Source organism: Peromyscus leucopus, chromosome 1 (genome assembly GCF_004664715.2).
Source record: "Peromyscus leucopus breed LL Stock chromosome 1, UCI_PerLeu_2.1, whole genome shotgun sequence".
Classification (NCBI taxonomy): Eukaryota; Metazoa; Chordata; class Mammalia; order Rodentia; family Cricetidae; genus Peromyscus; species Peromyscus leucopus.
This window is the reverse complement of record NC_051063.1, coordinates 99,296,387-99,312,005: the sequence shown is the minus strand read 5'-3', so window position 1 is coordinate 99,312,005 and position 15,619 is coordinate 99,296,387. Positions and strand designations below refer to the sequence as shown.

The 15,619-nt window shown below is 42.6% G+C and overlaps 1 protein-coding gene across 1 annotated transcript in view; it reads left to right on the top strand.

Moving 5' to 3' along the window:
* Positions 1 to 314: 314 nt before the first annotated feature.
* Positions 315 to 15,619, top strand: part of Dnhd1 (dynein heavy chain domain 1) — a 75,801-nt gene continuing 60,496 nt past the window's right edge. Inside the window, 8 exon segments of the mRNA XM_037211850.1 lie at positions 315 to 802; positions 1,007 to 1,829; positions 4,948 to 5,100; positions 6,355 to 6,558; positions 6,643 to 6,753; positions 9,013 to 9,169; positions 15,052 to 15,306; positions 15,411 to 15,548. Of these exon segments, the coding sequence (XP_037067745.1) occupies positions 739 to 802; positions 1,007 to 1,829; positions 4,948 to 5,100; positions 6,355 to 6,558; positions 6,643 to 6,753; positions 9,013 to 9,169; positions 15,052 to 15,306; positions 15,411 to 15,548 (1,905 nt within the window). The 5' untranslated portion in view covers positions 315 to 738.

Below are 15,619 nucleotides of genomic sequence, written 5' to 3'. Positions count from 1 at the left end.
TGAGAGGGATAAAAGATTTTTGTCTTATGTGGGCTTCTTTGTGGAAGGTGAGGTGAGACAGATGGATATACTGTCCAGGGAGGGGAGGGGAAAATCAGTGAGCGGACAAGCGGGTACATGGATTACATCTGCTCTAGACGCCCTAAATGCTATTAGTGCCCCAAATCAATCTTGCCATTCATTCCCCCGCCCAGTTTCTCTTTGGATAGGGTTAGAGGTGGCCTGCTGGTTTAACCTGGGCTCTCGGGGCCCGCCCCAAGCCCCTCCCACATTGCATGCTGGCCCCCCTCCTTCTGGCTCCGGCTGAAGCTTGGGCCTCCAGGATTCTGTAACGGTTCTAACTGCTGGGAGCAGGTGGTGTGGCTGAGTGGGCATCTGGATGTGCTGCGCTGATTGCTCAGGTCTCCCTGCTCCTCGGGAGGCCCCTACCACTGGCAAGCCCGGAGCCTCCCCTTTCTGCCTCTTCTTTCCTCTAGGTGTCCTCACCTGCAACCGCACTCAGCAGTTGGCTTTCCGCTCAGCAGCTTCTCAGTCTGTGGAGAAGACTTCAGGTGACAGTTTTGCCGCCTCTGAGTGACGACCCCTTTGTGTCTCCTTTTCAAGGCAATTGCCAGCCGCCACTCTGAAGGTTTCCTGCTGTGAATGCAGTTTTCCAGAGAGTTTGCTAGTGTGTGTCGGTCTCCGCGTTAAGTGACAGGGACTGAGTCTAAGTTCATTCACTACAGCGAGAGCTCCGCAATGAAACCGCATCCTCACACCTGTACCCCTTCCCTTCCCATGCCTTCTACATCCTGCAGGCCAGGTGAGACAGGGCATTGGAGGTGGGAAGGAGCTTTCGGCAGGGAGGGTTGCCTCCTCCTAGTACCTGTACCAGTCCTTGACAGCCAGCGAGGGGCTTAGGAAAGGCCCTCTGCTGGTCGGCCTGTGCCCTGCAGCTCTGTCCATCTTGCTGTCCTAGCCCAGAGCCTGAAACTATTTCCCACCCCTACCCTGCCCGTTTGCACAGGTGAGATGCAGCAGCCAAAAGTCTGGAACTGGCATTTGGCCCCTGAGCTGTGGGCGAGATCAGTTCGACAGCAGTTGAATACCTGCCTCCGCTTTACTCTGGAAGAGAGGAATGTACCTTCATCTCCCGATAAGCTATCATTTGATACCCTTGAGTCTGGGCTCACTGAGTGTAGCTGCAACAGCCAAGAACATACCTGGGACTGTCTGAAGAAGCAGGAGCGCCTTAAGGCAGTGGTTGAATCAGAGCAGCGGACATCGCTGGAGCTGCTGCTGTCTGAGCTGCGGTCTCTGTTGTCAGCTGTGCTGCAGGATGGCAGCAGTGAAGCTTGGCGCTATCTGCATGCAGTACTGGGCCTGTTGTCTCCATATCGTGAGATGCTAACTGGTCAACTCGATTTGCTACCCTTACTAGAGCAGCTGTACTGCTGGGCACCCAAGGTCCAATCCGAACTCCGCCTGGACCTGCTAGATGCCATAGACAAGGCCTTTCCCCCAGACAGCTCTTTACTATCTAGTTCCTCCCATGTTGACTGCCATCCCTGGATGAAGAGGTCTCACAGAGGGCCTCCATATCCAGTATGCCCTTTTGTGAAGGCTCGGTGGGGTGAGAAACAAAAAAAGGAACTGGGCACGTGGCTACGTCCATTGACACTGCCTGAGCTGCAGCGCTGCTTGGGCATTGTTGGTGCTGAGGTGGCCCTAGAAGAGTCCCAGTGGCTGGATAGCCTTAGTCTCCTGCCCTTGGCATTGGCGACCGACATCCCTGTACAGTATGAAAGCAGCGATGCTGACCACAAACAAGAGGAGTCTGCTGGGAGAAAGTGAGTGGCCTGGTCCAGGGCTTTGAGGAGAGGAGAAAAAAGAAATTCGTTTCAGGGGCCTGCGGGGCCACTGGCTCCTTGAGTCCCCTCCTATGGTTCTTCAGTATTAGCCCAACTCTAAACTGAACTCGACTAGGCTGCACCCTTCTTCCTTATCTTTTTCTTTTTTCATTTTTCTTTATTAAGAAATTTTCTACTCACTCTACATACCACCCACAGATCCCACTTCCTCCCACCCCCCAACTCTCTCTCCCAAGCCACCCCACATCCCCACATCTCCCAAATCAAGGTCTCCCATGGGGAGTCAGCAGAGCCCGGCACACTGAGCCTAGGCAGGTCCAAGCCCCTTCCTACTCACTGCACCAAGGCTGCAGTAAGGCATCACACCACAGGCACTGGATTCCCACAAGCCTGTCCATGCACCAGGGATGGATCCCCCTGCCTGGGTGCCCCCCAAACAGTTCAAACCAAACAACCATCTCCTGTATCCGGAAGGTCTAGTCCAGTCCCATGGGGGCTCCACAGCCAGTAGTCTACAGTTCATGGGCTTCCACAAGTGTGGCCAGACACATCTCTACACATCTTCCCATCATAATCTCAACATGTAGTCCATCCGTGTCCCCCTGCCCACCCCCATTTGAATGGATTCCTGGAGTTCAGCCTCCTCCTTCCTTTTCACTTGCAAAACAAAGCCATTGTATGAATGCTAATCCATGGGGAAATACTGAAATCAAGAGTCAGCCAATAGGAAGCCAGAATTTAACCTTGCAGTTTCCAGTCTTCTGTGGTTCCAGAAGCTTCCTTGGGGTTCATTTTCTCTGTCATTTATAATCACTGAACCACACTTTGGGGGTTATCTTGTGGTGGTCCTGGGTGCTAGATATAGATAGGGTCCTTGGTTACTCCTAGGGAGTACTTGTCTGAGTAATCTTCTCCCACAGGTTTATGTGAAATATTTCAGACCTAAGGCAGAGCACTGACTCTGAGTCATCTTCCTGCTCTGACAGGATGGACTGGCCCTTTGAGTAATAATGCATTCCTTCCAGTTCCCAGTCTGGCTTCCAAAATTCTAGGACTTCAGAATGCTTAAAAGACCCTTTTATGGGAGTTCTTTGACTTTAGTCTGGGAACTTCTCTCTAGGTCTGATTTTCTTGATATTTTGTAACTTGTCTATGATACATTCACTGTCCAGGAAAAAAAAAAAAAAACCTAGTTTTGCCTTTAATCAAGCATGACTTCCTCAGATTTTGCTTTTAAATTTATGGCTGGATCAATTTATGACCTTTCATGAAGTCTCAGATCCCTAATGGCAGACAAGTGGGCAGGTTCCTGGAGCTGTGAAAAAAGGTGGCCAATGTCAGCAATTTACATCTTCAATCATTCCAGCATAGCTTTTCTTCTTCAGAGTGGCCCCAAGTCTAACTTTTCTCTCTTGGGAGACCTTAATAGAAATGGTCATTGGCTGATAGATCAAGAAGGAATCCTGGCAGTCAATCTCTGAGGTCTAGCTAATATAATTTATTTTACTGTTCTCTAGAACTGTCCTCTTAGGCCCTGATTCATTTAATGGCTATTATTAGATACTTGGATGTATCTAGATGCTGGGGATGGAAGAAATTAATCAGACAGATTCAGTTCTTTGGAGTCTTACAGTTTGGTGAGGGATACATTAGGACAAGTAAGATATAATTAACAAATTGTAGTAAGTAATATAAAACAAAAGGCTACTGGCTATTGTCTGTGTACTTTCTTGCTGAGACGGAGTTGGGAAAGACACACAGGGAGATACAGCAGGAGTAGAGGATTTGGGTAGAGATTAGATTAGTAAAGTGGGGTTAGGAGGTGAAAATTTGTCAGTGAGGCAGCAGTTGGTAGTACGAAACACTGCCCAGATTTTGTGATGAGGAAACCAGATGATAGTGCACTTGGGACTGAATGGGAGACAAGTGGAAATACCATTTACTATTCATCAAGATTGGCTTGAAAGAGATAAAGACACTAGGACCAGAGTTTGAAGTAATTCTGGCATCTGGATGGGACTCTTGTTAAAGTAGAGGGATGCTTACAGCTCTTAAGACACAGTGTCTGAGAAGTAGGTACTCCATCAGTATTTGTAGACTAAAGGAATCAACGGGTTATGGTAAGAAGAGGAAATTTAATAGAGAATAGCAAGGGATCTAGCAAACACATGAGAAAGTAACCTTGCAGGAAATAAAGGGCACAGTGTCCTTCAAACTGGGGAGACAAAATGACAAGGCAAATGAAACAAAGGGAGTTAATTCAGAGTCAAGAAGCTCAGATTATGCAGGCAAAGAAGGAAGAATGTGATGAGACTGAGGCTAGGCAGGGTTAAGCATACGGTTAGGTACAGTAGGTCGAGGGGCTGGGAACAGTAGTTGTTTGTATACAACATCAAAATGGAATGAGCCCAGAATTTAGACTGGACACTATGGATCTGTTCAGGAGACAATATTTCTGGTCTTGTGATATGCAACGTCACTACTAAGGAAATATGCTTTTATTTTTTTGTCATGCTAGGGATCAATCCTGAGTCTTCATGCGCTAGGCAATTGCTATACCACTGAACCACATTTTTAGTCCTATTTGTACTTTTTATTTTGAGATAATGTTTTACTAAGTTGCCTATACTGGCCTTGAACTCACTATAGCCAGGCAGGCCTTGAACTTGATATCCTCTTCTGATCACAGATAGAGCAGTTAAGATGATTTAGTCCAATATCAAAGCATATTGCTGATAAGAATTCTAGGACAGAGGATTTACAGGGTAATAAGCTGGGAAAACAGTGTCTTCCTAGAATTGTATACAGTATTATGTAACACTGACTGCAGTAATCACAGCCAGTGTAGTAGAATCATTTATCAGAAAAAGAGTTTTTCTGATGCCCTGGCTGTAGTTGACTATAGTTGACCAACATGCATGATGGGCTGTATTTGCTCACTATGTGACATCTTTGAGTATAAACTAGACAGTGCCACCTGTGTCCCCTTGTCCACTTGATCTAGCTCCTGCTTTCCGTGGCCAGTGGTAGCAGAGCCCACTTCTAGGCACTGACCTTTTTGCTCTGCCTTTTCTCCCTGGTTTATTTTGTCATGCAGGTCTCTGCTTGCCTCCGAAGCTCCTGAGGAGAAGGCCTTCAGGAAGAAAAGTTCTAAGGCTTCCCTCCTGAGACGTCAGGTGAAATCACTTCTGAGGACAGACTGGTACCAGAAGAAGATCCACTTCCTCTATCTCAATGTGGTTCCTGATCGGTACTTTAAGAGCCACCCACCCACTCCTGCCCGTCTTACCTGCTATTCTTTTGCTCTATGCTCATCCCCCTCTTTGGCTTCACAGTTTCCAGCCTTCTGACCCTCTCAGCCTCCTCCTCTGCACTCTCCAGCTCCTTTTTCTCTACTTCAAGTTCACAACCTCTTGTCTGAATTGTGCCTTTCTTACTTTTGCTCTTTATTCTTTTTTTGAAAGGAGGAAAGCATTTATTTATAGCCTCAGAAGCACATTTAATGCTGACCTTATCTAACTACAGTGCAAGAATCATGGGTTGAAAACTCAATGTTAGGGAAACATTGATCTTCCAAAAGCATCCTGTTTTTCAAACTAAAATCTTCTTTCCCTGGACTTGCACCTCTTTGTCTTTTTTTTTTTTTTTAACCTGTGAGACTATAAAAATAAGCCTGGTTCCACACCAGTTGCATCCATTCACTTTCTCCTATTAGATCCATTTTTCCCCTTCTGTTCTTAAATGGAACTCGGGAACTCACAAATGCTAGGTGAATGCTCTACCACTGAGCCACACCCCAGCCCTAAGTTCCTCTTTCTATTCTTCCCTCACTCACATCCTTCATAGGCTATGATAGCCACTATTAAAATACCTCATCCCCACCATACACAGATTTCAACATCTCCAAAATGTCAGTGTATCCTAAAACTTGAAGTATCACAGTGGAAGGATTTTTCTTTTTCTTTTTCTTTTCTTTTCTTTTCTTTTTTTTTTTGGTTTTTCGAGACAGAGTTTCTCTGTGTAGCTTTGCGCCTTTCCTGGAGCTCACTTGGTAGCCCAGGCTGGCCTCGAACTCACAGAGATCCTCCTGGCTCTGCCTCCCGGGTGCTGGGATTAAAGGCATGCGCCACCACCGCCTGGCTCAGTGGAAGGATTTTTAATCGCAGCTTTTCATAAAATAATACTGTAGCTTACACATGATGATGTCCTAAATTTTATGAGATGTTCTGTATCTGAAGATAAGAACTTGGAACAGGCTAACAGGCTAGATGCCCTTTTCTTTCTTTTCATCTATCTTTGGCTTAAATTTCTTCTTAATATTTATTCAATCATTCTAGTTTGAATATGATTCTGCTGTCTTTCCCCCTTTTCTACTTTTTTTTTTCTGCCTCCCTAACTCCTTTTTCTCTCCCCTATCCTTCTATGGTCTCCCCAGGAGAGATGCACAAGTTCTTCAATTCTCACTAATCAGAGGTGGTTTTTGTTGTTGTTTAATTAAAAATAGGCCTTACAACCTGATAGTGGTGCCACCAAGCAAGGTGAACCCCGAACACTACATCTTTTCCCCCTTTGGGATCCTGCATGTCCATCCTGTGGAGGGCAGTGAAACAATGACACTGGGTACTTGGCATCGCAACTCGACTGTCTGGCACGAACTCCAGCGTATCCCATTCTTTAAGAACTGCCTCTTACGAAAGGCTTTGACCTGGTAGGCAATGACAGGGTTGGGCTTGAGTGGAGATATGGATGAGAGAAATATGAGAGCTCATTGTCACTTACCTCTAACCTGTAGTTGGAAGAAGAATGTGAGGCTTTACGGGCTGCATCGAATCCAGACTTTCCTCAAGGGTCATCTGCTCTTGGTTGTTCCTCACTTTGGAGCTGGGATGCTCCATATTAGCAGGTGAAGTATTACAAACACAACTGCCGTGGATTTTTAAATTTTACATACTGGCTATGGTGGGGCATGCTTGTAGTCCCAGAGGCTGAGTCACGAGGACCAAGAGTTTGAGGTTGATGTGTGCTGCATAACAGGCCCTACTGATTTGTTGTTGTTGCTGTTTTGGGGTTTGGTTTTAATTTTTGGTGTGTATATATGTGTATGTTACAGTGCTAGGAACTGAATACTAGGCAAGTGCTCTACCACTGAGCTACATCTCTAACCTTCAACATTTTGTGTCAATAACCACAAAAAATTATTTGGACAAAAGGCAATACCATGTCCATTTATAAAATTTTAAGATACAAGAAAAGCACAAAGAAAAAACTCTCTAATATTATCATTCATAAATAACCATTAAGAGTATTATATTTTATTTTTCTAGTCATTTCTTCTATCATGTACAAAATATGATCATATGTTACATGTTGTTATATAACCAGTATTCTGAATATATCTCTCCATGTAATTACATGTTCTTCTATACCAACTTATCGGAAGTACAACACAACTAAGTACCAAACCCGTGGCTCAAACTTGGGCATTTGAACCCAAAAATTCTTTAATCCTGTCCATTATTCTCTCCAACACACCCACATTTTTTTTGAAAGTTAGTTATTCCTGTTTTTATTGCCTCCTTGCCTTTCCTTCATGATGCTTCCTGTATAGTCTATGAGAGGAGTTGTAAACTCAAATGCTCAGGGATCATAATTGAAGATACTGAAAGAATACAATGATTAAGTGCAAGACATTAGAGATCATGGTGCTGCACCCTGAAGATTGCATCTGAAAAGGACAGTGACTGCTCAGTTTAACTAACTGACGTTTTGGAGTATAGGTCCACTATGATCAGCTGACCTTGTTTTGTAGGATTTCCTGGAAATCTACATTTCATGGTCAAATTTAAGTTTTAAAAATTAAATGTAGTATTTTAGTTATTTGTATATGTGCATGTGCGGACTGTGTGTGTGTGTGTGTGTGTGTGTGTGTGTGTGTGTGTGTGTGTGCATGTGTGTGTAGGTCAGAGAACAACTTGAAGGAGTCAGTTCTTCCTTCCACCATATGGGACCCTGAGACTGAAGTTAGGTCATCAGACTTGGTAGCAAATCAGACTTGGTAGCAAATGCCTTGACTGCTGAACCATCATGCCAACTCTACCAAAATTTAAAATTTTAGCTGTTGGGCTCAAATTTTAATTAAAACACTCTAAGGGTCAGTTCTTAGCAGTGCACAGTGGAAACTTTTAGTCTGAATTTGATACAATGGTTATCAGTTTGCAACCTCTACTTTAGGCTGTTGCTGTCCTCTAGACTTCCTTAGTCATCATAATGTCTTTTTTTTTTTAAAAAAAAAAAAAGCTGTTTTGTTTTTCTGGTTGTTTAAAAAGACAAGATCTCATATACCACAGGCTTGCCTCTAATTTGCTACATAGGCCAAGGCTAGCTTTGAACTTCTGATCTTCTTGCCTCAACTGCCCAATAGCTAGGATTATAGGTGTGTGTTCTCATGCCTGGTGATGGTGTAAATCATAAGGGTTTGGAGGATTTATAGGTCTGAATCTAGATCCTAGCTAGGAGACTAGCAAGGAGTCTACTCTTTGAGCCTCAAGTCAATGGTCTGCAAACTCCTGTAAAGATTTCAGCTACACAGTGCAAATAATGAGAAGTAAATGAGATTGTGGATAAAAAGTACTATATATCCAATGCCCTTTAGCAGGTACAGAATAGATAGCATATATTCATCATCTTAATCATCTTGACTACTTATTGGGGGGTTGCTCATATTTTTCAAGTAATCTCAAGAGCTATGGATGGAGTTGTGGGGAAACAGGGAGGGTAGAGAATAGGAGCAGCTTCCTCAGTGGCAGTCAACTCTAGAGATGCTGTGGTTTAATCACCTTGGATCCTAAAATATGCCTGTCAACCTTGACTTTTTAGGACCTTAATTTTCTTTATTCCCAGGATGAAGTCTCTTGTCTTTTTACATCTTAGGATTTATCTGAGCCTCTCTTGGAAGAAAGGTCACTAGGTATAAGCATCTGTGCATTCTGTGAGGCTTTTCCAAATAATTTCCCACCTGGCAACTGTCATTGGTCACTGGGAATATTACAGTCTTTGTAAACATTTGCTTAGTCTGGGTTGAACTGAGTTGGGAAGAGTTCAAAGGTGTTGAGAGAGGAATGGCTGGGATACCAGCTCTAACTAGCTTATTTCTTGATTCTAGGCTTCTTCGGGAGTTTCAGTCTGTGTCTTGGCTACCCAAGGAGCCAGATAAGTGCTATGAGCTTCAGGACCTGCAGAAGACAATAGCCAAAGAGAACCACAAGGCTCTGCGAACGTTCTGTCGCTTTCTGAATCTCTGTACATCCATTCTTCAACTGGTAAGAGGCTCTGCTTTATTGTGAGCCTTTTCTCCAATCAGAGCTGTCCAGAGTTTCAGCCTTCTCTTGGTTATTTCTGGGACCCCTGTGTGACTTGGATCCTGCTGTTGGACTAGACACATTTTTCTGCTCAGCGACAATAGTTTCTATTCTGGTATAGATAGATCAAGACCAACTGAGCAAAGGCTGGGACTCTAATGTTTCCTGAGGGTTGTTTCTAGCCTAGAGGCAGGGAGGAAAAGGAAGGTCTGTTTTGTCAGGTGTTTGTGCTAACACAAAGGAGTTGGGGCATTAAGAAAATTAAGAACTAGAATCCTAACCTTTCATGCATCTGGGATTATCTTTGAACCCGTGGCAGGCCTCCATGGCTAGTCGAAGCACTCAGTGATGGAATTTACCCTAATTATGACTACTTTGTATCTGAGTCCACATCCCCATCTAGTGTTCTGGGATGTCTTGTCAGGTTCTTTCTTGCCTCTTGTCTGTTATCTGTTACTATGCTTTTGTTTGGTGTTTAAACTAGGTGCCATTGTGGCAATAATAGGAGATGGAACCTTTGGTAGGTGATAGGACCATGAGGGCTCTGCCTCTGCCACCTCCCCTTCTTTGCTTTTTTACCTTCCCTCTTAACACAGTTTTCCTCTTATCTGGAGGATGTGAAAAGAAGCCTTTTCTCGGCCCCCACAACTGTGAGAAAATAAATTTCTGTTCTTTATAAATTACCTAGTTCCAAGTAATCTGTTAAAGCAACACAATTAGACTAAGACCACCCCCTGTGATTGCCATCTGAAGTAGAAGACAGTCTTGTGGGCTGTGGCTTTAATCAGAGGGACCCAAGGCTGTTTCCAGATAGTGTTAGAGTTAAGTATGGGATATACACTTGGAGTTTGCTGAAGAAGTATTTGGTGCATATGAGAAAACTTCTACATGTCTAGATTCAGAAGTGCTGTGTTCACTGGTATGTTTAAGAATAATGTTTTCCTACTCTCACAGGGTTAGATATACATTGTAAATGTAAATTCTGTATCAATTGTATGACAACAAGTTTGTAGCTTACCTTTTCATGTTTTAATTGTGTCTTTTGGTAAACAAATTATTTTAATTTTTAATTTTTTTTTTACATGTATGGGAGCTTTTCCTCATATGTGTATCTGTGCACAATATGTGTGCTTGGTGCCCACAGAGGCCAGAAGTGGACATGGGAGTCCCTGGAACTGGAGTTACAGTTGGTTGCGAACCATCATCTAGGTGCTGAGAATTGAATCTTGGTTCTATGGAAGAGCAGTCATCTTTTGATTGCTGAGCCTTCTCCCCAGCCCGTTATTTTAATTTTCTTAAAGTTTTCTCAGTGCTATCAAGTGTAGCAAGCTTTTTCTTTTTGGTCACCAACCAGCTCCCAAATCATGATGTGGAAACTTCTTATTAGTTATGAATACTTGACCTTAGGTTAGGCCCATTTCTTGCTGGCTCTTATAACTTAATCTGTTTCTCTTCATCTACATTTTGCCTTGGGGCTTTTCACCTTTCTTTCTTTCTGTACATCTTACTTTCCTACTGTCTCCATGACTGGCTAATGACTGCCTGGCTTCTGGCCCCGGGAGTGTTCCTTTCTCCCTCCCTTGTTCTCTTTATTCCTTCTTCTCTTTTTTTTCTCTCAAGTCTAGATTCCTCCTCCTATTTATTCTCCCTGCCTGCCAGTCCCACCTATCCCTCTCCTGCCTAGCTATTGGCTGTTCAGCTTTTTTATTAGACCAATCAGATGCCTTAGGCAGGCAAGGTGAAACAAATGCAACAATTCTTTTCATAATTGAACAAATGCAGCATAAACAAACATAACACATATTTGCCTAGTTAAAGTAATATTCCACAACAATCAAGTCTTTTGAGTCCTTATTTAAAATATCTGCACTTATTTCAAGTCACACAGATAGTCTCTTATGTTTTTCTACAGTCATTTTATTACTTCTTCTTTAGATTTAGGTTTATAGTCTGTTTCAATTTTTTCTTTTTTTTTCACACTAGGCTCAATTTTTTTATATGTGAGGTGAGGTAAGAGTCAAAATTATTTTTCCTTTGAATTAATTAAGACTCTTTTTCAGCCAGGCAGTGGTGGCACATGCTTTTAATCCCAGCACTTGGGAGGCAGAGTCAGGCAGATCTCTGTGAGTTCAAGGCTAGACTGGTCTACAAAGCAAGTTCCAGGACAGCAAGGGCTACACAGAAAGACCCTGTCTCAAAAAAATCAAAAATCAAAACAAAACAAAACAACAAACCCAAAAAAACTTCTTTTCTTCATTTAATATTATTGATCTTTTCTTTTCTTCTTTTCTTTTTTTCTTTCTTTCTTTTTCTTTCTTTCTTTCTTTCTTTCTTTCTTTCTTTCTGGTGTATTTGTGTAGGGGTATGTATTTGTTTGTATGTTTATATGGATATGTGTGTAGGCCAAAGGTAGATGTCAGGTGTGGTCCTCAATCATACTCTACCTTATCAGTTTTTGAGACATGGTCTCTCACTGAACCTGACACTTATCAGTGGTCTAGATTTGCTTACCAGTGAGCTCCAGGGATCCACCTTTTCCCAGCCCCTGAATGAGAGTTACATTCCAACTTCTTTCCTTTTTTTTGAGACAGGGTTTCTCTGTGTAGCCCTGGTTGTCCTGGAACTCACTCTGTAGACCATACTGGCCTAGTGCTGGGATTAAAGGAATGTTCCATCACCTCCTGGCTTACATTCCAACTGCTTAACTTGGGTGCTGAGATCTGAACTCAACTCCTGATGCTTGTGAGGCAGTCACTTTACTGATCCATCTCCCTAGTCCTTAATACCATTTTTTTCTGTAGGAGTCTGTCTCTAAAATCTGTACCATTCATTAGCCTATCGATATTTTTTCAGGGTTGCACTGACTTCATTATTACAGCTTTCTGAAGAGGCTTTATATCTGGTGTTGCAAATCCTACACCTTTTCTGATCTTAAAGAATGCCTAGGCTATTTTGCTTCTTTGAATTTCCATATCAGGTTTGAATTAGCTAGCTATTTTCTACAAAATAATTGACTTATTACACTTGTTTTTCTGTTTTTTGTTTGTTTGTTTGTTTGTTTGTTTGTTTTAAAGATAGGGTCTATGTAGCGCTGGCTGTTCAGGAATCCAATATGTAGACGAGGCTGGCCCCAGACACCCAAAGATCCACCTGCCTCTGCCTCCCAAGTGCTGAAATTAATGGTGTGTACCACCCTGCCCAGCCTTGCACTTTTATTACTGCTATCTTAACAGTTTCCTAATCATGAACATGGATCTCTTCATGATTTGCATTTGTTACTTTCTCTTACCCAAGTTTCTGTGAGTTAGATGTCTTGAACACATCTTACTAGATTTTTCACTAGGCCATTGTTTTCTAATTATTGCTCCAATGACATTCACTGTGGGTAAAAGATATCGTTGTAAAGGAGTGAAAAAGGAATCTTTTAGAATATGAGGCAGGATTTTTATTGTTTTGAGATAGCCAAGGGTTTCTTTTCCTTTTTTCTTCCTGGTTCTGAGGATTGAACCCTGAGATTTATGTATCCTAAGATAAATATTCTAAAGAAAACTAAACATCATTTAAGAAACAAAAAGACAAGCATTAGACACATAGAGCCATTTTCTCTGCTGTTTCATGGAACAGAATGAAACATTTCCTGGCTGGCAGTTACCTTCAAGAGGCAAGGGTGGGAGATGTGAACTCAGTAATCCTCACAGCTGGTCACTGAACTGTTCAAACCAAGCTTTTAATTGGTGCTAAATAAATGCATTCCATTTATAAATGCATTAAAATACAGCATCATGAAGAGCTACCATAGTTTTGAAATGTTAAAGAAAAAATGTTAATTGTGGGTGTCTTGTGGCTCTCCCTTACCCATTTGCTAAAGGTTTTTATTAGGAATGGATGTTGACTTATGTTTAAGAGGTAAAACAATTATAACTTCCAAGTTCTTGTGCCTAGTGCTGGTATTTTAAAACAGTATACTGATTATATTTTCTAATCATAATTATTATTGTCATTTGTATAGTTTTATGGTGATTATCAACCAAGGGGACACTTCAATGGAAGAAATTATATATTTTTTTCTTGACGGGTTTTCTCTGTATAGTATGGTGGTATTTTATTTGTACTGAAATGTGATTTTAATTGTATGTTAATAAATAAAGTTGCCTGGGGGTCAGAGCTATTAGAGCCATAGCAAGAGTATGGCAGTGGTGGTGCATGCCTTTAATCCCAGCACTTGGTAGGCAGAGCTCGGTAAGTCTCTGTGTGTTCAGGGATACAGCCAGCATTGGAGACACACGCCTTTAAGACCTGGAGGGCTGTACTTACAGGCAATGATGAGGCAGTCACATGTTTGGGTTTACAACCAATGAGAAGGCAGAACAGAAAGACTATATAAAGACAAACACACAGGAAGTAGGTCTCTTTTGGAGAGGTAGGACCACCGCAGGAGGAAGGGTAAGGTTTTAGCTCTGAGCTCTGACCTCTTGGCTTTCTTCTTTACATTGGTTCTGTGTTTCTTATTTAATAAGACGGTTGGTTACATCTACAGTATAGTTTTAATGCCTGTCCTGGATCTCTCTCTGTAGACCAGGCTGGCCTCAAACTCACAGAGATCTGCCTGGCTCTGCCTCCTGAGTGCTGGGATTAAAGGCGTGTGCCATCGCTGCCTGGCCAGGCATTATATTCTTTCTCTAAATATTTACAATAGAGTGTCAGATATCATGCATATCAGATATTTAAATTATGATTTATAACAGCATCAAAATTAAAATTATGAAGTAGTAATGAAAATAATTTTATGGTTGGGGGTCACCACAACATGAGGAACTGTATTAAAGGATCACAGCATAAGGAAGGTTGAGAACCACTATACTAGACTGAGGGCTATGAAGTGGGAAACACTAAGCCTTGAGGGTTTTACTTAAAGCATGGGAAATGACACTTTCCTAATATTGAGGACTTGTTTTCTTAGGGTTCAACTGAGTTGCAGAACACTGAGATGAGTTCATAGAGAGCAGAAATACAATGCACAGACACCAGTCAACTCTAATCACAAGCTCAGTGGAGCTTGGCAAGGAACAGGGGAGCATCAAGGACCATTGGGTCCATCTGGCCAAGCATAGCTTTCCTATATCTCTCTTAGATTCCTCAACTGGACAAATGCAGAAACTTGAAAACTCTCAGCCTTTGTCAGTTTAGAATCTTCCTATATCCAAGAAGAACCCATAAAGAGACTCTCCACACCAACTTCTCCTCAGTTGGAAGTCTGTGTCAGTGCCCATAAATATCTTGTAATAGAATGCATTTTCTCAACAGGCTGCATCATCCCAGGCCTAATGGATAGAGTCCAAATCTTGCAATCATTGCTGGCTTTAATCATGCAGTCTTTGTCTACGTTTTGCCTTGTGACACTCCCTGTGTCCCTATGCTAACCTTTTCTAATTGAGTTCCATCATAGGGTTTGTTGATTTATTTGTTTGTTTTGAGGCATGTTCTCATCATATTTCAGGTTGACCTTTAGCTCCTGATGTTCTTGCCTACATATTTCAAATGTTGGGATTTCAGGTATGTGCTACCAAGCTCAGCTGCCTTATTCTGCGACCTTTCCATAGGTAGGCCTGGCCTATCACATTAGCACATGAGCCCTCCCTCTGAATTTAAGTCCTCTGTTTTGTGTCTTCTTGAGTCATTTAAAAGTATATAGAGCAGTCTCTACTAAAAAGGAGCCTTCCACATGCAAATCTAAGTTCTAGGTTCCAGACTCCAAGACTTCCTTGCTTGCAGGGACCAGTGGGTAGCTGTTTTACTTCCCTATCCTTCTGTTTCCAATGAGTTTCACCTTTCTACCCTGAAAGGTTCATGAAGACACATACCAAATGCAACAGGGCCTGCAGGAGAGAGTGCAAAACTGGAACAGGATCAGGAAAGGCCAGGGCTCCATATACCTTCAGAGGGTGCTGTGCAGGCATCTGGAGAAGAAACTGAAGCTGGCAGAAACATGGTTGCTGAAGCTGGGAAAGTTTGCCCGCCTGATCGACTACATGATTTGTCAGAACCTTGTTTCCATCTTAGAAGATGAAATAACTTCCTTTGTAGCCAACACGATGCAAGTGAGGTGGTGGCTAGGGTGGGAAGTCAGTCAAGGACCAGACTACTTGGGGGGAGGGGTGCATTTCATCTGGCCCTGTAACCTCTGCTGATGCTTCTTTTACAGGCCCCAAGACAAAACCCTTTTCTCTTATCACAGCTGGTCTTTGATGACAATGGCCAGTTGTCTCCTATGCCTTGTGTTGAAACTATAATCCAGACTCTTAATAAAGGCCTGCAGTCTATCAAGACCTCTGCCCTAAAGGTTTCTGGATTGGGCAGGGGGGTGGGCTCTGGAAATTCCTGGTCCTATCCTCTATAGAATCTGAAGTTCTC